The sequence below is a fragment of the Haliotis rufescens genome, unplaced genomic scaffold (assembly GCF_023055435.1).
Source record: "Haliotis rufescens isolate VD_foot unplaced genomic scaffold, xgHalRufe1.0.p SCAF_1, whole genome shotgun sequence".
Taxonomy (NCBI): domain Eukaryota; kingdom Metazoa; phylum Mollusca; class Gastropoda; order Lepetellida; family Haliotidae; genus Haliotis; species Haliotis rufescens.
In genome coordinates this window covers 81,143,906-81,168,480 of record NW_025963779.1, presented here as the reverse complement: position 1 = coordinate 81,168,480, position 24,575 = coordinate 81,143,906, and the positions used below count along the sequence as shown (strand labels likewise).

The following is a 24,575-nucleotide window of genomic DNA, read 5'->3' as shown; positions in this document are numbered from 1 at the left end:
CTTACGATGGAACACCATTCTTGACTTAAATATCACCTTTTCCCAAGTATACATATAATAAATTGAATATCATACCCGTGGTGGGGTGAGGTGAAATTGGGTTGTACGTCGCGTCCAAGATTATCGCACTTATATAGCGACGTGCATGCACGTATGTGTGACTGCTTGTACTAGTCCGGACTGATGCCGATTTATAGTGCTAGCACACTGAGATACCATGCCCCAGATTAACATGAATATCCCACTCAGACACAGTATACTGACTCCGAGCCGACCAGTCCTTGTTTTAGCCCTTTAATGCCGAGCGCCAGACAGGCTAACAACAAGTACCAACTTTTAACGTCTTTTAGTATGACGCGGCCGGGTAACGAACCCCAGACCTTCCGCTCTCCGGGCGGACGATCTACCACAAGACCACGGAGGCGGTCTCGTACCCATGGTCTTAACTGAAAATACGACATTCACTGAATCTGACGTTCCCTAATTACAGGCTGTAAAGGACAGGTAAAGTTCAAAGTCTGGATTAATAATAGATATTTTGATCATCTAGTCTTTCTGCAAGCTTAAGCCAACGACCATGATAGTATATTCCAGTGTATGATTGCGTTGAGGGTCCACGAACTGACATCAGATTCGGCTGAACACATACAGATGAGGGTGACCTAAAAAATCGAATGCCATGGTTGGAATGTGTGTGTTCTTAACGCTTCCACCTGTAAATAATTCTGGACGGTACAATACAGTGATTGGTATTATGAACAACTATCTACACCGTCAGGATACGATGACACGCAATCAACAAAGTCCCCGAGTCTGACAACCCGATCCATAACGTCGAATGTAGCCCATGAAGATGCCGGTTAGAATTGGTCTTCAGTAACCCATGCTTGTCGTTAGAGTCGAGTTACGGAGATCGATGCTCATGTCAATCACTGGATCCAGACTCGATTGTTTACAGAGAGCCGTCAAATAGGTGGAATATTGCTGAGAGCGGCGTTAAACAACAAACAATCGTCGCCTCTTACAAGAACAGGTTGCTAGTAGCAATTCTAACCCGGAAACCAACAAGACGGTCGTTATTGAGGGTTATACTTTCACAAAGTGATAAGCAATCCGTCTTTTGGAGACATGTTAAAACGGATATTTCCTGAGAACAAACTTATATATGACGTTGTTCGGTTGTATGTAACAGGTAGATGCGGATGTTGGTGGTTTTCCGGACAATCGCGGACATACGAGTAAGAAACTGCCTGAAATTGATTTTCTTTGAAATCAATGGATAAAGTAAAGACTTATATCGGCCCAATTCCAAAACCGATCTTAGCGCTACCACGACTGGTACTCCCACTTTCTGATGTAAGACTTAAAACCTTTGCTTTATTAGATCCGTTTGTATAAATGTCTGGCCTTGTCTGAATATCTAGACTTGCTTGTTTTTTTAGGCCACACTCAGCAATGTTCTAGTAATGTGACGGCATGCTGTAAATAATCAAGTCTGGGCCAGACAATCCAGTGATTGATATCATCTAACATCGATCCATTAATCAGTTGGGATGCCACCACCTGCCTCTTACAAGCTTAGGCTGCTTGGAACCTATATTCAGACAAAATGGGATTGAACCGTTATAGTACCCAAACCATATCTATTTAGCGATGACAGGTGTCAAGGTATTTGCTGTTGTCACTTTTATGTCGTTTCTCCTTATTAAATGCATGGCCTTCAGTTTCATATATCTTTCATGCAAATAAAACACCACACTAGGTGATTATTCAAGCCATTTATTTCCAAAACAGCAAGAAAACTCTTGATGAAATCGACTGCAGTACAGACTGACAACATATATACCGGTATTTGTCTGAGGGAAATAATGACAGATGAATGCTCCTATCTGCTTAGTTGAGAATACCTTATATAAACACTGATGCATGGTAATACTTGGTAATACCATGGGGGAGACGATATTAAGTGTATTGGGTAATGCATGTGGGAAGGTTCTTGTACCTCTCACACAATACATAGGAGAAGTGAAAAGTAGGCCTAGAAAGACACATCCATCACAACAGGTTTGTTGGGGTCATAAGCCACGACACAATCAATGATTTTGGCCTTCTGGGGAATCTAGTACAACTTGACCTTCCAATACAACCATTGGTGTTATATACTACTCAAAGGAAGTTAAAGAACACCTGATTTCTTTCATATAGCTATAGTTAATCTGTCATGGCTGCGGGTATTGCAACACAGCCTGCCAATTGTGGGTGTACTATAACTTGTTTTGAGTAATATACATTGGTTGATGTCCAACAATGAACACTCATTTATAGGTGACAGATGACCATACCAGTTTCATAACTGTATATTAGCACCTGCAAACAATACCAGTCTTGCCAAATCCACTTTCCTGAGTATTGATATAAATTCATAAGCAAACATCCATCAAAGTGGACATATATTTTCCTAAATACAGAACTAATTTCTGTAAAGAGTACAAGTGCCCGGACTAGATCCTGTAGTGACCTAGAGACAAAGGAAATTCCAGTCATCTAAGTAAACTACAATCTTAACCTCACTCTGCTGCAAAAATCAGGATAATGTATTTATTTGTGCAAAATAATAAATTTAAAAATCAATAATATAATAAAAAAATAAGTACTAATTTTAACAAAATGCCCCCAAAACAATCATTAGAATTCTTTCTTGTTGCACATATGAGAATGTCCTGAGTGGCGCAGAAGTGAAGAGAAAGGGCAAGCACAATTTTTTAGGCTGAAAATTTCTATTAAAAAATGACCAGTACTTTCTTTATTCCTTTTTGCAGTATTGGTAGAAATTGCATTTCATAAGTATTGACATGAAAGGATATAAAGCTGACTCATCAAAAATAATAGACATTATAAATACTGTAAAATTTTCTTACACATTTGCTTGGTTCCTATTTTTAAAAACCTTATTCACCCCAAACGAGATTTTTGCCTCAAGTCATTTAGGTATTCAATATGTGAAACATTGAAAATCATACATGTTAATGGGTCAGTTTTGCTTTTATCTTTTATCATAAAGGTTTCAACCAATATCAAAAGAATATATTTTTCAAAGCACAGGCCCCTTTTCACAATTCATATCATTTGCAAGTCTAACTATATGGTTCGTCAATTGTCAAAACTGTCACTCCAAAATGTAAAAGCAGATTTGGTGATATGATCATTGATAACAATATCATAACTCATTAAGCATTAACTTCACAAGTGGTGGGTTAATAATGTAAATAGTTTATGTAATCACATGGCATATGTGCAAACCAAACATTCTGTCTCTTCACAAAACATGCCCTTTCTTTTCCAGAAGTGGTCACCTTCACAGTGACTCTCAATCATATGTTTTACCTCAGCTGCTTCAACTCATTCCAAGGATGAAAATTAACAGATGATGATAATGATACAAAGGTGTATGTTAATTTATTGTGAGTACAAAGTGAATAATCACAACACAGAAATCAGTACGTCTTGATTGGGGGAGACACTTTCCACAATGGAACACAAAACAGGGATATTATTTTCTGGCCTATCGGCCTCAGAGCCCATGAAGAATGTAACTGTGAAATGAAACTGGCAGTACATCAACAAACCAAGGAACTCCTCAGCAATCAAATGGAAACCAATTCCAGATACCGTTTTGAATAATTGAAATTAGCGAGTTTGATTAAAAGCAGCGATGACAGTATTTCAGTTATATCACCTTTGATAACCGGGCCTGTGCCCCCTGAAAACTTAAATACTAAGTTTCCCCCCAAATGATGAAGCTATATTCAATCCCACCTGAAAAAAGGGTTGAATAGAGGTGAAATCACCACTGCCTTGGATGACTGGGTCCTTGTTATAAATATAGAAGCGCTGTGAACATGCAAAACAGCAAGATGCAGTGATGCATTTGGCTGTTTACAAAATTGTGATAATTTCATGCAAGATAAATATCCATAACTGAATTATTATAACATTTACTGGTTACTATCCAGGAACCAGTCCACCCTGTCGTATTTCATTTTATGTCTCAAGGGCTTGTGCAATGTTTGTCTCAGAGCGGAGTAACAATACTTCCTGAAACATCAACACGGAATCCAGTCTCCCATGTACCACAAAACATTTATTCTGTCTTTTTGACAAAACAACAGTAGCTGCTGCAGTAGTAACACATAATATTTTAAGCTTTTATATAGAGAATACGTTTTGATTAAAAAATCTGACAAATTGGAAAATGTCAAACAAATAAATGTTTATGTTAATAATGGCTTTAACAACCTATTAACATACCCTTTAACACCTACAAATACTGAGCCTGAGCATCAAAGATACAGCTATGTACACATGAAATCTCTTCCATTCTTAATGATCATTCTCAACAAGATATTTACGCCCTGAACATGCTGAACACACAACTACTGTCTTCAATACTGAGAATAACATAATTTTGAAAATACAGTGAAGCCTTCTTAACCTAAGCCTTGGGCACCATCATTAGAATATCAAGTCTTCTATAGTATGAGGCATGATGAGCCTAGGATTCGGCCAGGACTGTCATGTCATATCGTCTTAACCAGAACACCATGTTAAAGGATTGTTACAAGGTTTCAATATTAACTAAATGACAGTATGAAAACAAGTGAATGTGGCCAGTCAAGTGGAGAAAATTATATTCTGAGGGATTCAACCTTAAAATATATAAATCAGTAACCTAACAATAATTGCCAACTTATATGAAATTCGTGAAGAAAAACCGATCCAGGAGTAAACCTGGAATATAGTGAAATTAAAAGAAGAAAACAAAGACGTAAGCACAGATCTGGTGTTTCAAGTGTAAACTCTGTTTATCTGCAACCAACATATTTTCATGTACATAACAAATAACTTACACATTCAACATCGCTCATTGAAATGCTGATAAATTTCAACGCTATTCTTGAAATGGTCACTAACTGTTGTACATAAACCCTTCTGTCATCTACTGGCTGAGTCATCATGGCTGGTAATGTATTTGATTGATGCAACTTATTAATCCTGCTTTGCCTCCAAAGTACAATTCTACTTGAATTTTACTGCTTAATTGTATCCTTCCCTTGGGGCATCACAATATCACAGTTTTCAAGTACATGTTTGTCTGTTGTCAATCTCTTTTCTTAAAATCATCATAGAATGTATGAAATTAAATTAAATGTTAAAATGGTCTCACAGAGCTTAAACAAAAGCAACAGAATAGAGTTTCACTTATCTGCACATTCTTAATTTTTCATCCAAATATAAGATACTGTGAAATAAGAAAAATGTACAATTGTACCAGATGTATATAAATATATACATGCACAAATCATTTATTAACCTGCACAGGTAAAAAAATCTCCCCTTTTTCCTTGGCAGTTTGGTTACCAAGGTTCTCATTATGATCCATAGTAAATTTGCCAACTAATACACAAAATCAGTACCTATCATAGTCCACTGAATGTCACTTTTTCCAAGCCATGTGATGGCATATTCTTTTTTTCCTTATTTTCACAACAAAGAAATCCTCTTAAAGCACAGTTTTTCTTTTATCTGAACCACATCATCTTTGTTGTAGAAGCCTATCAATGGCTGCATTCACATCACCAAGGGTAGCCGTCAACGCTGAAAAGAAGTACAATACAATCAGTCATCATAGTGTACATTCAGGTTTTCAGATCGGTTCATTTACTACCACATTAACTGATACTATTCAAAATGTTCTAAAGAGTTTATACCAATATGGTAATGATATATGCCCTATAAAAGGTTTAAAACATCATCTAAATATCCCCTTCTTCCCGAGGCAAGGGCGCTTACTGACAAAATAAGTCCCGTTTCCACCATTGCAGAACTAGGCTGGAATTCTGGAGTTACATTTGGCTGGACTAACTATTTCTATACATAGTCCAAACCAAACAACCTAGACATTCGGTTCGTAAACAACTTGGATTTCAAAGTGCAGATTTTGGTCGACTGCAAGATTTGCAAATCATGTGAACTGCGCGACTAGATATTCTGCAAATCTTTCCATGTTTTTAATCAAGGTGCCCAAGTGATTTGATGCACTTTGTGGGGAAAGACCAGTTTTATTACAATATAGATCTTGATTATTGATCAGATCGTCTTGACTGGGTGCCGCAATTTGTTTGAAGCAAAAGCAAGTGATATGAGTAAAGGAATCCGATTGCTCAATAAGAGGGACATAGAAGGGGCATGACTCACAATAGCCACTGGTGGCACTATGATCAAGCTTGTAAATTCCAGCATGGTTCGGCAAGGGTGGGAACTGGACTTTTATAGTCAGTTGCCCCAGGAAGATGAAATGTCCCATGCAAAATGTCTCTTGCAAATCAGTGTGATTGCCATCACTTCCATAGAGCAAGCAGGCGTGGTGTCAAGCCCTACATCACTTCCATATAGCAATTGGGCAGGGTACAAGCCTCCATCACTTCCACAGAGCAAGTGGACAGAGTATCAAGCTCCCCATCACTTCCATAGAGCAAGTGGGCCTTCCATCACTTCCATAGAGCATGTGGGCCTTCCATCACTTCCATAGAGCAAGTGGGTAGAGTATCAAGCTCTCCATCAGTCCATAGAGCAAGTGGGCCTTCCATCACTTCAAAAGATCAAGTGGACAGAGTATCAAGCTCTCCATCAGTCCATAGAGCAAGTGGGTAGAGTATCAAGCTCTCCATCATTTCAATAGAGCAAGTAGGCCTTCCATCACTTCAAAAGATCAAGTGGACAGAGTATCAAGCTCTCCATCAGTCCATAGAGCAAGTGGGTAGAGTATCAAGCTCTCCATCAGTCCATAGAGCAAGTGGGTAGAGTATCAAGCTCTCCATCATTTCAATAGAGCAAGTGGGCCTTCCATCACTTCAAAAGATCAAGTGGACAGAGTATCAAGCTCTCCATCAGTCCATAGAGCAAGTGGGTAGAGTATCAAGCTCTCCATCAGTCCATAGAGCAAGTGGGCCTTCCATCACTTCAATAGAGCAAGTAGGCCTTCCATCACTTCAAAAGGTCAAGTGGACAGAGTATCAAGCTCTCCATCAGTCCATAGAGCAAGTGGGTAGAGTATCAAGCTCTCCATCATTTCAATAGAGCAAGTGGGCCTTCCATCACTTCAAAAGATCAAGTGGACAGAGTATCAAGCTCTCCATCAGTCCATAGAGCAAGTGGGTAGAGTATCAAGCTCTCCATCAGTCCATAGAGCAAGTGGGCCTTCCATCACTTCAATAGAGCAAGTAGGCCTTCCATCACTTCAAAAGGTCAAGTGGACAGAGTATCAAGCTCTCCATCAGTCCATAGAGCAAGTGGGTAGAGTATCAAGCTCTCCATCATTTCAATAGAGCAAGTGGGCCTTCCATCACTTCAATAGAGCAAGTAGGCCTTCCATCACTTCAAAAGATCAAGTGGACAGAGTATCAAGCTCTCCATCAGTCCATAGAGCAAGTGGGTAGAGTATCAAGCTCTCCATCATTTCAATAGAGCAAGTGGGCCTTCAATCACTTCCACAGATCAAGTGGACAGAGTATCAAGCTCTCCATCAGTGCATAGAGAAAGTTGGTAGAGTATCAAGCTCTCCATCACTTCCATAGAGCAAGTGGGCCTTCCATAAATTCCATAGAGCAAGTGGGCCTTCCATCACTTCCATAGAGCAAGTGGGCCTTCCATCACTTCCATAGAGCATGAGGGCCGTCCATCACTTCCATAGAACAAGTGGGCCTTCCATCACTCCCATAGAGCAAGTGGGCCTTCCATCACTTCCATAGAGACAGTGGGCCTTCCATCACTTCAATAGAGCAAGTAGGCCTTCCATCACTTCAAAAGATCAAGTGGACAGAGTATCAAGCTCTCCATCAGTCCATAGAGCAAGTGGGTAGAGTATCAAGCTCTCCATCATTTCAATAGAGCAAGTGGGCCTTCCATTACTTCCACAGATCAAGTGGACAGAGTATCAAGCTCTCCATCAGTCCATAGAGCAAGTGGGTAGAGTATCAAGCTCTCCATCACTTCCATAGAGCAAGTGGGCCTTCCATAAATTCCATAGAGCAAGTGGGCCTTCCATCACTTCCATTGAGCAAGTGGGCCTTCCATCAATTCCATAGAGCATGTGGGCCTTTCATCACTTCCATAGAGCAAGGGGGCCTTCCATCACTTCCATAGAGCAAGTGGGCCTTCCATCACTTCCATAGAGCATGTGGGCCTTCCATCACTTCCATAGAGCATGTGGGCCGTCCATCACTTCCATAGAACAAGTGGGCCTTCCATCACTTCCATAGAGCATGTGGGCCTTCCATCACTTCCATAGAGACAGTGGGCCTTCCATCACTTCCATAGAGCAAATGGGCCTTCCATAAATTCCATAGAGCAAGTGGGCCTTCCATCACTTCCATAGAGCAAGTGGGCCTTCCATCACTTCCATAGAGCATGTGGGCCTTCCATCACTTCCATAGAGCAAGTGGGCCTTCCATCACTTCCATAGAACAAGTGAGCCTTCCATTACTTCCATAGAGACAGTGGGCCTTCCATCACTTCCATAGAGACAGTGGACAGGGTGTGATGGTATGGTGTATTCTTGTGATGTAAACCGATGTAACAGCTACCTGTTCTGGATATTAATGACTGAACAAACTGACCAATAGTGGAGAGCATGGATCCACACTGTGGGGTAAAATGGCTGTATATTGTGTAGGTGATTTCTCAACCTTTCTTTAGTTTCCTGATCTACATAACCCATGGATGTTACTTACCTCGTATGTTTGCCTCTCTATCTACAAAGCCCATAGATGTTAACTGTTCTAGCTGGGATGCGTATCTCAGATCTGGAGCCTGGTTCTACATGAAGGAAAAGTAAGGATAAGTTCAACTGCAGACATTCTTCAAATTATGAAAATAAAGTGAGGACACCACCCCATACAGCTGTGTCATGTCAGAGAACAATACCACCCTAAACAGCTGTCATGTCCATATACCACCCTAAACAGCTGTCATGTCCATATACCACCCTAAACAGCTGTCTTGTCCATATACCACCCTAAACAGCTGTCATGTTCATATACCACCCCACATAGCTACCATGTCAATACATCACGAAACACAGCTGTGTCATGTCAGAACCATATACTCACCCATACAGCTTGGTCATGTCAGAGAACAATACCACCCAAAACAGCTGTGTCATATCCATATACCTTCCCACACAGCTGTGTCATGTCCATATACCAGCCCACACAGCTGTGTTATGTCTGTATACCAACCTACAGTTGTCATGTCCATATACCTCCCCATACAGCTGTGTCATGTGCATATACCTCCCCATACAGCTGTGTCATGTCCATATACCATGTCGCACAGCTGTCATGTCCATATACCACCCGACATAGCTGTGTCATATCCATATACCACACGATACAGCTGTCATGTCCATATACCACCCCATACAGCTGTGTCATGTCCATATACCATGCCACACAGCTGTCATGTCTATATACCACACCATACAGCCGTCATTTTGCGATTGAGTCTCGTTCGCAAAACTCGCAATAATAAAACGGTCGCAAAAAATTCCCTGTTTACAGTACCACCCGACAGCTGTCATGTCCATATATCTCCCCATACAGCTGTCATGTCCATATACCACCCTACATATCTGTCATGTCCATATACTACCCTACACACGGCTGTAATGTCCATACACCACCCCATACAGCCATCATGTCTATATACCACCCCACACAGCTGTGTCATGTCCATATACCATCCAACACAGCTGTCATATTCATATACCACCCAACACAGCTCTCATATCCATATAACACCCAACACAGTTGCCATGTCCACATACTAAATCATACAGCCGTCATGTCAATATACCACCCTACAGAGCTGTCATGTCCATAAACCACACCACACAGCTGTATCATGTCCATAAAACACACTATACAGCTGCAATGTCCATATACCACCCCACACAGCTGTCATATCCATATACCTCCCCATACAGCTGTCATGTCCATGCACAACACTACATAGCTGTCATGTCCATATACCACAACACACAGCTGTCATATCCATATACCACCCAACACAGCTGTTTCATATCCAATTTCCACCCCACACAGCTGTGTCATGCACATATATGACACCATACAGCTGTCATGTCCATATACCACCCACACAGCTGTGTCATGCCCATATACCATCCCACACAGCTGTGCCATGTCCATATACCACCTCACACAGCTGTCTTGTCCATATACCACACCACACAGCTGTCATGTTCATATACCACACAGCTGTCATATTCATATACCTCCCTACACAGATGGCATGTCCATATACCACTCCACATAGCTGGGTCATGTCCAATTTCCGACCCTCACAGCTGTGTCATGCCCATACACCACACCATACAGCCATCATGTCTATATACCACACCACACAGCTGTGCCATGTCCATATACCACCCCACATAGCTGTGTCATGTCCATATACCACCCCACACAGCTGTGACAAGTCAGAAAACCATTGCCCCCTGCTAATCAAATGGTCATATGCAATAACAGATCCCAATATCAAAAATGGCTGAGAATGGTGTTGTATTGTGTCCCTTGATGTTGTAAAGGAATGAGGACATTGAGAGTGTGAGTGAGTGAGTGAGTTGGGTTTAACGCCGCTTTTAACAGTATTCCAGTTATATCGCGGCGTGTCAGCTTAATGTGGGAGGAAAGCCCGAAGTGATGCAGGTCTTAGACGTTTACCAGTTTGGTGAAACCCACGAGCACGGGTATGGTGCTGACAAACCTAGAAACATAATCGGGGCGAACCGGGATTCGAACCCACAATCATAGGTTTCCGGCGTGCCCAAGGGACACAACTCTGCACAGCGAATCGCGGCGCCTTAGACGACTGGGCCACCCGTGCCCCCAGGACATTGAGAAGAAGACGTTGAAATGTTCATATGATTGACAATTGAGAATTATTTCTTTTCAACAACTGAGAGAATGTTGGGTTTAATGCCCATCTGAACTGTGAATTTTTTATAAAAGAAAATCAAGCAAAAGCTTTAGGCTTCTTGTGTGCTTCTGACCAGATTTCCACAAAGCGATCTTAGCGCTGAGGTGATCATACCTCCCATACTTTAACAGTGGCTTATGATAGTCGTAGCACTAATAGAACGGTGCCCTGGGCATCATCCATGTTCTCGTGAAACAAAACTTTAGCTTATTTCATAATATTTAACAAGTCTGTATTTTATGTCCGATGTTGTAGAATCACAAATAAGCAGCCAGGTCAACAATGTGACCACCCAATTCTCATTTGTCTGGGATTTATTGCAGATTGCATCCTGGAACCACCACAGGGAACATTAATAAACTCAAGTAGCAAATAATGGACTGAGGAGAATCTGGCAATGAAGTGAACAGTGACAGTCAAGCTTGGCACCCACCATCTGACCCCCGACCATCATCTGCATCATTTGAGCCATCATATTATTAAACTGGTCTGGGTTGCCCGGGTCTGGCGCCGTCCCCGTCCCCGCTCCTATGGGTGAAGCGGGAGTTGTTGTGGTCCCCGCTGTTGTTGTTGCCGTGGAGGGGGAGGTAGGGGAGGTGGTGGAAGTGGCAGTACTTGTGGTGGGGGTGCTGACACCCGCTAGGTTCGGCATGCCAACAAGACTGAAATACAACAGAGTGAAGGTTGTTTAAAGCTGCAGTCATGTTCAGCAGAAGGCAATATACCAGTTCTTTCAAGGATCTTAGCGAATGAAAGCATAGCCAACAATATTTTCAAATGCAATCAGCCAAGTCACAGGGCCTGACAAACTAATTTCTATCCCAGATATTGAGGCAATCTTAGTGTTATATATGTATAATAGGTACCTTTGTGTAATGCTCTAGCCGAAATGCTTGGGAAGAAAAAGATATCATATGGGCAATGTGCTGTCCAGTAAACAACTAAAAAGATCGGGTGGTCAGGCTTGCTAGCTTGGTTTATACTATGTAATAGCATCCCAATTGCGTAGATAAATGCCCATGATGTCAATCAGAGTATTGACCGGTCCATATTATTTACAACTGCTGTCATAAAACTGGAAAACTGCTGAGTGTGGAGTTAACAACAAACAAACAAAGCAAGTAATTCCTAGAGTTATCTCCCCCTACCCTGGGAAGGCCCCTGGTGACTCATTCTGCAGCTGCTGCAGACCCTGCTGAATCTGCATGATGGCTGACATGGCCCGTGGGTTGGTCATCATGGTCTGCATCTCAGGGTTCTGCATCTGAAACAACAATCAACAAACTGCACTGCTGGACTGATGAGTGAGGGATCAAGATTTCACACACCTCGCCGTATTTCACCAACATCAAGAAGGGCCTCACATAATGGGTCCATGTAGTGGAAGGAAACAAACATGTTGGCATGGCCAATGAAAGGGTCAACCAAACACTCCTGCTCCTTTGGCTAATGTACATGAGGGGTGAGGTGAGATGGTGCAACGTCGTGTCCAAGATTATTGCACTTATAACGCTCTGTGTGTGTGTGTGTGTGTTTGTGTGAGTGTTGGGGGGGGGGAGGTGGGGGCGCTATGCATGGGTGGCTGCTTGTACTAGTCTGGACTGATGCCGATTTGTAGTGCTAGCCCACTGAGATACCATGCCTCAGATTAACATGAATGCCTCACTCAGACACAGTATACTGACCCAGACAGGGTCACAACAAGTACCATCTTTTAGCGTCTTTCGGTATGACGCGGCTTGTGGTCAAACCCCAGACCTTCTGCTATCCAGGCGGACACCCTACCATTAGACACGCTAGAGGGCTTGTCATGATTTGAAGCCTAATAAATTCATCAATTATCTATACTCTCACATAATATTGCCATATAAAACTGTTGATATGAACATACTGGTTGTCTTTCTGGACTTCTTTCAACAATTAGGTGGCCAGCAGATTGATCCTTCTAGAATCTAACTTTGCCATGTTTAATGTCTCTAGCTTCTTTTAATCTGACATTTCACTTTGATCCTGTCAACCAATGACACTCATATGCAGTCACTGTGGAACCTGGGCCATGGTACATTAGTTTCTCATTGTTTTGTTGATTATGAGTAAGTCACTACCAAGATCTAATGGAACTGGATCACAGGCTCCACACATCTGATGCTATTGTTCATTTTAGGAATACATCTCAGATATACCTGGTTAAGGAGTTGTGGAAGGTACATTCTAAAATGTTCTTGTAACTGGGGGTTGCCTTGAAACATCGGGTTGCTTCCAATAATCTGAAATTTTATAAAGAAACATATCAGCCCATTGGTGTGAAATCACACGTTGGAAGCAAACACTTTATATACTGTATCTATACCATGCATCACTATTGAGTTCTCACACAGATAATAAGAGATAAAAGTATTCAAAAAAGTCGCATTTTCAACTTCCAAGAGTGCAGTTCAGTTGCATGTGTTTTGGGGAGCTTTATCCATCACTTTCAAAGTTGCACTTTTTAATGTTTTAATAGTCCTTGTCTATTTTTCCAGTTTCATATAAGCATCCAGTCAGCATAAGGCATAAACAACATGTTCTTCAAATGTTAATCAAATATTCAACAGACTGAAGCCAACTGGGGTGTGTTGGCATATGCCCATGTTTGACGCTAGTACCTGTTGAGCTAGTTCAGGATTGGTGGACATTGTTTGAAGCATGGCCTGCATGTATGGCGCCTGCATCATGTTCTGCATCAGTTGAGGGTTCTGGGACATCTGGGACATCAGGCTCTGCATACCCGGCGTGTTGAACATACCTGTAGAACACATGCAACATTAACCGTGAGTGGAGGAGTTAAATAGCATTCCAGGTCTTGTTCACAGCAGGTCATCTTGATACAAGAGGAAAGCCAAAATGATGCAGGTCTTAGACATCTAAAACCACTCTGGTGAAACCCACGAGAATGTATATGGTGCCAACAAACCTAGTGAGTGAGTGAGTTGGGTTTAACGCTGCTTTTAACAGTATTCCAGTGATATTGGGGCGTGTCAGCTTAATGTGGGAGGAAAGCCCAAAGTGATGCAGGTCTCAGACGTTTACCACTTCGGTGAAACCCACGAGCATGGTGCTGACAAACCTAGAAACATAATCAGGGCGAACCGGGATTCTAACCCACAATCAGAGGTTTCTGGCATGCCCAAGGGACACAACTCTGCACAGCGAATCGCGGTGCCTTAGATGACTGGGCCACCCGTGCCCCCGCCAACAAACCTAGAAGCAAACAGGTGAAACAGGATTTAAAACCATGACCATAGGTTTCTGGCATGCTCAACTCTGCACAGCAAACAGTGTGACTTAGTTGATGGTGTGTCAACTTATCCTGACACCATGTTGCTCATAGTATCAATCACTGGATTATCAGTGTTGATTATTTTCAGGATGCTGACACACTGTAGGAATATTGCTGAGAGTGGCGTCAAACAACACACACATACGCATCTTTCCTCAATACAATCATCCCAATGTTCAACCACAGATATGTCTCACCAAACGGTCCAGTTGATCCTCCAGTGTCTCCTGCTGTTGATGAAGATGTTGTGGTTGCTGGTGTTGTTGTCCCTGTTGTTCCTGTCGTCCCTGTCGTGGAGCTGGTGGTGGATCCGCCTGAAGCCCATGGGTTGGGGAGAGGAGCCGTGTTTTCACGCCCTTGTTGCTGTTCTCCACCTCCTGCAACAGTGAAACATGAGTCAACAAGCATGAAGTACTCATATCCCCCACCAATATGACATGTCTGCTTGTGTGAAAGGCATTCGTCTAAGTCAAAGTCATTGCTGTGGAAACTCAAAAAGGAAATTTTGTTTAAATCACAAACTATCAAAAGGCACCAGTTTACCTGTAGACCTATCTATGTGCCAAGTTTGGTGAAGAAGTATCGTACTGTTTTCAAGATCTGCTATGGAAAGGAGCACTACAAAGTCAAAGTTGAAATTGAAAATTCTAAAAAAAATAAATTAAATCCCAAACTATCAAAAGGCACCAATTCACCTATCATTGTGCCAAGTGTGGTTAAGATATCTTTCATTATTTTTTAGTTCTGCTCCAGAAACGAAGTGGGACAGAGGGATGGAAGGACGGACAGACAACACCCATTCCTAATAATAATGTCCCTGTATGCATCATTGGGCAGAATCAGTAAACACTGGCTAAATGTCTGAATAATTGCCCAGTGACAGACAAAAAGACACTGGATAATAGGCCTTTCCATCTCAAGTAATATTAGAATTGGAAAAGATCATATTTCTAAAATGTATTTTTACTTGCAACTGACTGATACTACAGAACAAGATGAAAGGTCAAAGTAAGTGATGACAAACGTTAACATTTCAAATGAACATGCTGAATTAAGTTGACTGACCTCAAGAAAGATTTAATTCTCATTGTGAATTACATTAATCTCATCCCCAAGGTATTCTATGTTCACAAAACCATGTAGTATAAAACTATTTTAGATACCTGCAGACATTACAATTCAAGACAAGTCAGGTTAATCCTAAATATTAGCTACTGAGTGTGAGGTAAACATGATATGTAGAGATTATTATACCAACATGTGTGTCATATTGATTTTATAAATAACATGGATTATTACACGATTTTCAGAAAACATATGACACACATGTGAGTGAAATAATTTCGCATACGATTTTTATGAACTCGATTATTTCCAACTCTTTGAAATATAAATCAATTTACAACACAGATGGACCATTTCTGCAGATGTTTGTTTTAGTGCCTAATGAATTCTTGGAGCTGTCCCAACCACTGACCGTTGTTGACCAGGCCTGAGAAAGGATTGTTTCCAAAACCCTCCTGTGCTGCATTCATCATGGGTTCCTGGATGTCTCGATACATTCTCTGTAAGGCGTTAAAACCTCCAGGAATACTCTGAAACATAACACAAAACCTCAACAGCCATTCAGAACATAACAGCCATTCAGAACACAGCAAACAGCCATTCAGAACACAGCAAACAGCCATTCAGAACACAGCAAACAGCCATTCAGAACATAACAGCCATTCAGAACACAGGAAACAGCAATTCAGAACACAGCAAACAGCCATTCAGAACATAACAGCCATTCAGAACATAACAGCCATTCAGAACATAGCAAACAGCCATTCAGAACATAACAGCCATTCAGAACATAACAGCCATTCAGAACATAGCAAACAGCCATTCAGAACATAGCAAGCAGCAATTCAGAACATAGCAAACAGCAATTCAGAACATAGCAAGCAGCCATTCAGAACATAGCAAACAGCCATTCAGAACACAGCAAACAGCCATTCAGAACATAGCAAGCAGCCATTCAGAACATAGCAAACAGCCATTCAGAGCACAGCAAGCAGCCATTCAGAACATAATAGCCATTCAGAACATAGCAAACAGCCATTCAGAACACAGCAAACAGCCATTCAGAACACAGCAAGCAGCCATTCAGAACATAGCAAACAGCCATTCAGAACACAGCAAACAGCCATTCAGAACACAGCAAACAGCCATTCAGAACATAGCAAGCAGCCATTCAGAACACAGCAAACAGCCATTCAGAACACAGCAAACAGCCATTCAGAACACAGCAAACAGCCATTCAGAACATAGCAAACAGCCATTCAGAACACAGCAAACAGCCATTCAGAACATAGCAAACAGCCATTCAGAACACAGCAAACAGCCATTCAGAACATAGCAAACAGCCATTCAGAACACAGCAAACAGCCATTCAGAACATAGCAAACAGCCATTCAGAACAAAGCAAACAGCCATTCAGAACACAGCAAACAGCCATTCAGAACACTGGGTGTTGACCAATATTTTCCAGTTCTTTTCATATTTTAAATCAACAGCTCAAATTATTTGACAGCTTCGCGAGGTAAGACCCATTTATTGCAACATACATTTTGATTAGTGATCAGATCGTCTTGACTGAGCTACGCCATTTTGTTTGAAGCAAATGCAAATGATATGAGAGGTTGAATCTGATTGGTCAATAGGAGTGACATAGTTTTGGCCCGACAAACCATTGACTGATATAATGAACATCATCCCCACGGAATTGTTACAGCCTTGTACTACATGACACAAACATGTTGTGACATGACAAAGTAAAGTAAAACCCCAGTGCTGACCTCTAGGTTGCTCATGGCTCTGTCCTGTGTCCGCATCAACTCTTGCAGCATCGCTGGGTTTCTCGCCAGCTCCATCGTCTACAACAACACATTATACCCCATTATGTCATCACTTGAAAACTATTTAGTGAGCCATGCAGAGTATAGGGGTACCTCCCCAGCACAGTATGTTACAGCATCAGACAATTTTGCAACCTTGTTACAAGCTTTCAAAAAGATTAAATATATATCAACAAACTTGTTCACCCGTCTGTCTCAGCCGATTTGAAGACATTTGTTTTTCACATGATTAGCAGTACTGTCACTTATTTAAATCTTTATTACTTTTTAATTTGCATAATGAAATCCTTATTTTTTATCATTAAAGCATTTGGATTAAAGATAGTGAGGAACTGCCGATATGTGTTATGTCAAACAATGATAAAGTTCTTGAGAAGTAACCTTCATCTGTGGACAATTAGATTTTACGTTATGTCCCATTTGATCACAGAGTTACCAATGCAAACCATTCATGCACAGATTAAAGAAAAAGGTTGATAATACTTAGTCTTCTGGAACATTCTAATATAATATACTTACTACATTTTAAGAAAGCCCAAGTTCACCTACCTGGCGCATAAGTTCAGGGTTGTTCAACATGTGGGTTATCTCGGGATTACGCTGCAATCAAAATGACAATAATCAAGGGAGAAAAGTACATACACTATCAACAAAATAATGTCATAATGGTTATAATTTCATCCCACAACATACAGCTTATTTGATACTTGATCACACCTGGATTAGCCACAATGCAACAAGCACCTTCAATTCCATGTTTCTGAAACACAAAGCCACTTCACAACAAAGTGGTGCAGCTGTGCGCTTGCTCCAAAAATAAAACAGTGTCTGGGAACCAAGTCTGTTCTTGGTGGTAAACTTTGATGATGTTGATGTAAATCTTAGAGACTTGAATTTGGGCAAGATTGACCTTACTACATATCTGGGAGCCATTATACAAAGTGATCTTAGTGCTAACGTGATCGAAACATCCATACCTTAACATAGACTTACAACAGTCATAACGCTAAGGTACACTATCCAGTCTGTCAAACTTTCATTTGAAAGGACACAGATCTAAATTTAAATGATCCAGATTGAATGTTCAATGCCACAGTCAGCAATATTCCAGCCATATAAGACAGTATGTCCAGTAGATGAAAAAGTCTGGACCACGCAAACTAGTGACGGAAAGCATGTACATCCACATGAATAGAGTATGATGGCACACAGTCAGTTAAGTCATAAAGGCTGACAATCTGATCTCTATTTTAGTTGCCTCTCACGGCAAGCATGAAGCAATGGGTGACCTGAGCTGATATTTCCAGATGGGAAACTAACGGCTAATTTCAAAACCTTCACATGATGTCCTGTACAAACAAACACCAGGTGAACTTAAGCTACAGGACATCTCTATGTTTTCAGCCGAAATTAAGATTCAAACTAGGAACTTTTTCAGTTTAGATAAGGGAGACAACCCTGAACTCACATAACCTGCACTCCCCATAGCAAAATGTGACTAGTTTAGCATACCTCCATCAGTTCCCTCATCTGAGGGTTATTGGTAATGAGTTGTCTCATCACATCAGGGTTGGACATCATCTGTTGTACAAATGGGTTCTCCATCATCTGGCGGAGCATGTCAGGGTTACTCAAAAGCTGAAGTAAACACATCAACATAATTATTCAAACAGGAAAAAAGCGAAAAACCAGTTTATAACATACTGGTATGTGTTGGCCTTTCTAAAAAGATTGGAGCAACTCAGTGTATGGTGATATACTTTCTCATATGGACACAAGACTAATGTGGTTTTACACTGAGTAACCCATACCATAACCTGAGAAAACTTATACTGTTCTTTTCCTCATCATTGTAACCAGAAACCTTACCAGGGACAAGTTACAAGTTACCATGGTACACTGGAATGGAGTAGTGATTTACACTAGCGCTAACTCGTGGTCGACGGTGACATCGGCCCTCACCTCAGTCTGCATCCTCTGCTGCATCTCCATGAAGTTGGCGGACCCCATCCCCAGGTTGCCCAGGCCGGCCAGTCCTCCAAGCCCTCCGAGTCCCAGGGGACTCGCAGACACGTTGGGCTGACTTGGGGGAGGCTGTGGGTGAACAATGTCCCATATTGAAGACATGTATGGAGGAGAGTTTAACAAAGTGTACCATGACAAGACATAACAATAAACACTGTATTTCCTTGTGTATAGTGTGCGCGCTAGAGTATAAAGCCAACCCTCATTCTTGTGTACGTTTCAGGACAAAAATGTTCTTTCGTATATTGTTGCAAAAACTACATTGTACTGCTTCAGGCTTGAGGTAACAAACTTGGTCAATGAAAATTTGAAATGTGCAATAAACATCACTAGATATGATGATTTTAATGTTATGCTAGACATTGTTTTATATCTAGTGAGCATGTTGAGGTTAGGACAATTTGATTTACCTCCGGATCTACAATACAATGATGCATATAGATAAGCAATACGCCATAATGTATGTGCAGTTTAGTCAAGGTGTCAGCTATTCACTGTATACATGTTGCTAGAATGTCCACAATACCTGTGATGTTGTACTCGCTGCTGGCTGAGATGAAGATGACTCGTTATTCTGCAAAAGATTGAATAAAGATAAGACTGAGAAAGTTATCAAATACACAATCGTTTGGTTGGCATTGAGTACTGGCAAATGATGTGGACAGGCAGCATATTTCTTAGTGTTCATGTACAGAAGAGGCATTTTTATTGGTCTCAAGTTCACGTCAGAACAAGAATGTGTGTGCTCAGTTGTGATGAGCATGATTGAGCTGGTAACGTCACTTCCCCCCCCAAAAAGCGATCAAGACAAATGGTCCAGGGTATTTATAGCTATAGAATGGAGACATAATACCATGTATTTGGGGGGAAATGATACGTGCAGCTGTAGAACCACATCCTAACAAACTCTGGTATACTACTCACCCTGTTAGCTGACTTGACAACCAGATGCACAGTGAGTCCATCCTTGATGCCATGATGTGTCAGTGTCTCATTTTCTTTCAGAATCTTGCCAGCAAATATCAGACATAGTTGCTCAACTGGGGCACCAAACTCTTTAGAAACTTTCTCTCTCAACTGAAAAAATGATCACAATATAACATTACAGACAAAAGTATAAGAACTCTGAGCATCATGGCTATAAACTTGTTTTGTGGTTAAGGTACATTAAGCCAGAACAGCCATTATTTGTATGAAATGTTTTTGTATTGGATGAGGTGGGATGAAATGGGGTTTAATGCCACGTCCAAGATTAATGCACTTATATAGCGCCGTGCATGCACATGCGTACATGTGTGGCTGTTTGTACTAGTCCGGACTGATGCAATTTATAGTGCTAGCCCACTTAGATACCATACTGCAGTTTTAAGATAAATACCCCACTCAGACACAATATACTGGTGGTGGTGAAATGGGGTTTAACGTCGCGTCCAAGATTATTGCACTTATATAGCGACGTGCATGCACGTGTATGTGTGTGTGGCTGCTTGTTCTAGTCCGGACTGATGCCGATTTATAGTGCTAGCACACTGAGATACCATGCCTCAGTTTAACATGAATACCCCACTCAGACACAGTATACTCACTCCGAGCCGACCAGTCCTTGTTTTAGCCCCTTAATGCCGAGCGCCAGACAGGGTAACAACAAGTACCATCTTTTAACGTCTTTTGGTATGACGCGGCTGGGGGTCGAACCCTGGACATTCCGCTCTCCGGGAGGACGCTCTACCATTAGACCACGGAGGCGGTCCACAATATACTGACTCAGAGCAGACCAGTCCTTGTTTAGCCCCATAATGCCGAGTACCAGGCAGGGTTACCACAAGTACCATCTTTTAACGTCTTTTGGTATGACGCAGCCGGGGATATACCCTAGACCTTCCGCTCTCCGGGCGGACGTTTTACCACTAGACCACGGAGGCGGTCTGATTACTTAACAGACTTGAGATATAACCTTTACAACTTTCGAAAATAATGCCAGGCTCGGCTATGCCAGAGCCATCAATACATGTATGAGGGTTAGTCCAATTTTGTTCCTATTTGTTTGTTTTGGACAGTAGAGTGCTGTTGAACCAATAGAATCTTTCGAGTTGTTCAATACGCAGCATTGTACAAGCACACTTATCATATTTTTTTTTGTTAGTGACGCCCTGTTTATCCATAAACATCTGATGTATGATTTAAGAAACTTTCTTTTGAATCAGTCATTGTTAGGGGGGGAAACATAATCATGATAATGTTGACATGGAACAAGTACTAAACCAAACAGAGTGTCATGAGTAGCTAGTTGACAGTGTAAGAGATGCTACAGTGTCAACAGAGGGATTAGACATGATCCCTGTAAGCTGATCAGTGTGGTCTCGTCAAGGCAGGCGCAGCAGCCCTGTACACTGCCACTAGCCCAAGTCTAAACGGAATCACTCAATAACTATATAAAGTATTCTCAGCATGCCTAGAACAATGTGTCACTTGTCTGTTTATTGCTGCACTCTGCAATATTCCAGCTTCTGGACCAGACAATCTAGTGATTGACATCACGAGCATCAATCCAGCAATTTGAACAGATGACATGGAATCAACCAAGTCACAGGGCCTGACAACCTGATCCATTTAGTCGCATCTTATGACAAGTATAGGTGGCTGGGTAGTAGATATTGCTTAAATGGAACTTTCAACCTAGGCATGCATGGCAAGCATAGATGGGGATGTTGACTAGGGGCTGGGATGAGTAACTCGAGTCAGGTGGGTTCTGAGTAGGACCTGGGTTACCACAGGACTACCCAGCCCCATGGTTAGTCATGTGATATATTGTCTGATTAGAATAACAATAAAAGTTGCTCATATTCATATTTCGTTCCCACTAAGCGAACACTCTGATTTTTATACTTCTGAGTAAAGACAAAACTTCAGTCAACTTCAGTCTTCAATTTCCAATCGGAGTCCTACTCTTGAGACCTACAGTGATTACCCGGGTAGTAAATATGGACTCGTCCTGGACTTAATGTTGACACATTGTTTGATAAGTGTTGATAAAGTTGACTCTATGGATTGTGAAGCACAACAGTGTTCTTTCAGTTCTCATTTCAAGTGTGCGAAAAAGAATTAAAGCTTGCAGCATGTCATTCATCATGTTCATACATAGTATAAACCAGTCTAATTTGGATTAAAGCCAAAGGGACACAAATAGAAGACATTTATATATTGTGATTTCCCATAAGAGAAAGATGCTAAATGACAATGATTAAAATTGGGCTAATCTAAGATTCAAAAAATTTTGTGAGCATATCCTGGCATTACTAAGGGACATAATTCTCCACGAGGTGTTCCACATTTTGACCACATGAAACTCCTTCCAACCATTATCATAAAGGAAACCTGATACTATTATCTACTGATTAATACATTTTTTTCACCATCACTACAATCATGGCATCCACATTAAGGCATCAAACATGTCAAACTACATAGTAAAATACAGGATATAATTTCCCTCAGCTTTGCCTTTGAGAACAAGTGTCATTCTGACCTTCATTCCCCTGTCCCTTGGGCATGAAAGTCATTGTAAAGTGCAATATATCTTTCCAACTTGATTGATTGCATGACTTAAGGCTACAAGTAACCATCAAAGTTTCTCTGTTTATGTCGTACTGACAATCTGTGTAAAGTATAAACAAGTACACAATAAAACATACTGTAACAAAACTGATTCAAGATTTATACAATTAAAGTAGTTTATATTACATTCATTAACAAAGGTAAAGTTTATCAATAAATTATATTTCTATTACTTTCTGACAAATAAAATAGATAGATAGATAGATAGATAGAGTGTGCATCACATAAAACATTATGTAAATGCGGTGAACAGATCAAATTGTCTTTGGGATTTGGAGGTAAACCTTTTTGGGAAAAGGTTGAAAAGTTGAAGAACTTGAATGACAGTGTAAACTTGGTAAAGAGATCATAAAACTGCACTATTTGCCAACTGTTCAAACTCCAACAATGAGATGTTTCCTAATTGAGAAAGTTATCACAAAGTAGTTGTTGTATAGTAACATTGGAAAAGCTTCTAATCTACACCCTCGTTGGCTGTTTACTTAGCAAATCCAAGCATGGTGTTTCATTGTTTGATTGAAAAAACAGGACTCGATGAGTAATGTCACAGGGGCATTAAAAACATATATTAACTTGTTCATAATAGTTTCTGTAATGTTTTAGATGTGGCACTACCCCCATGTCCATTCAAAATCGGGTAGAAAATAACCCACTTGTTAGGATGATCTCTTTTGACCCGACCTATGTCATGTGAATAATGATGATGCATATTTCATAAAAAGACATGATGTAAAGCTCATATTCCACATGTATCACACATGAAAACACATGCAATAATACAAAGTTGCCCCCATCTAATGTTTGTCGATCCCATTTAATGAAACCAGTATCAACATGATCAATGTATTGTAATTGATACATAAAAAATGTGAAAAAAATACACATTGTGTGTCTGACAATTTTAATGGTCAGTTAACGTGTGGCAAGATTATCAATTTTCAATTAACTTTTTCTATATGGTGTACTATGCTAGTAGCTGCAGTAAATTAATGCAAAAAAAATATGGTAAACAAGTAAGCATATTTATTTTCTTACCACACGAATATCTTCTCAGACAACCTTAACCAGCATCTTGACTTAAGAGTGTATATATCGCATGTAGTCTATATCATTATCATTGCATCCATCATGATCGTGCATATTTTCATGATCGTTTACTTGAGCGTTTCGTAATAACATACTGAAAATAACTGCACTCAAATGAAAGAATTTCTGGCAAGGCGACCAACACCATATCAGCATTAAAATAACGTATGTTTCAAACACAAAGCTAGGACATTGTTATCATAAAAGCTCGACTTCAAAGATCACATTCATCAACATTATCATGCGATCAACTGAAACAGAAGATGTTACCGATGCATATTCGGGGCACCTGTTACCACGATATTCGGGTGATGTGGGTGATATGAAAACAATGTGTTCGATCACACAATTATTTATTATACCTCCTTTACTGAAGAATCCAGCGATAGTTTTATATCATGTTTTTCTTTCGGTGTTTTGACAGTAACTGTGATCAAAGATCCAGAATTTTCCGTACTCTCCGCCATGATTGTTCTTTTTTACTGAGGAACTCTGGGAACGACTGACGGATATCCGGTTTAGCAAGGGACCAATCCTTGTTTTTACATTTAGAACATTATAACAAATTATAACTA

The 24,575-nt window shown here is 40.8% G+C and overlaps 1 protein-coding gene across 1 annotated transcript; it reads right to left on the bottom strand.

The window, feature by feature from the left end:
* Nucleotides 1–1,763: 1,763 nt before the first annotated feature.
* Nucleotides 1,764–24,509, bottom strand: LOC124143728 (ubiquilin-1-like). Its single transcript, XM_046512786.2, has 15 exons — nt 24,363–24,509; nt 20,224–20,376; nt 19,826–19,873; nt 19,237–19,368; nt 18,787–18,912; nt 17,824–17,874; nt 17,215–17,292; nt 15,852–15,969; nt 14,572–14,751; nt 13,701–13,840; nt 13,239–13,322; nt 12,204–12,319; nt 11,489–11,717; nt 8,790–8,874; nt 1,764–5,655 (listed from the first exon to the last, which is right to left on the bottom strand). Exons 1-15 carry the CDS (start codon nt 24,465–24,467, stop codon nt 5,594–5,596), a joined length of 1,707 nt encoding a protein of 568 aa, XP_046368742.1. The 5' UTR covers nt 24,468–24,509; the 3' UTR covers nt 1,764–5,593.
* Between the last annotated feature and the right edge of the window lie 66 nt (nt 24,510–24,575).

Excerpts from the sequence above, each read along its gene's own strand:
- LOC124143728 (XM_046512786.2), bottom strand. The coding sequence starts at position 24,467 with ATGGCGGAGAGTACGGAAAATTCTGGATCTTTGATCACAGTTACTGTC. Across the intron at positions 19,369-19,825 it reads CAGCGAGTACAACATCACAG|CCTCCCCCAAGTCAGCCCAA; the intron begins GTATTGTGGACA and ends GTTCACCCACAG. Across the intron at positions 14,752-15,851 it reads CTCAGGCCTGGTCAACAACG|GAGGTGGAGAACAGCAACAA; the intron begins GTCAGTGGTTGG and ends TCACTGTTGCAG.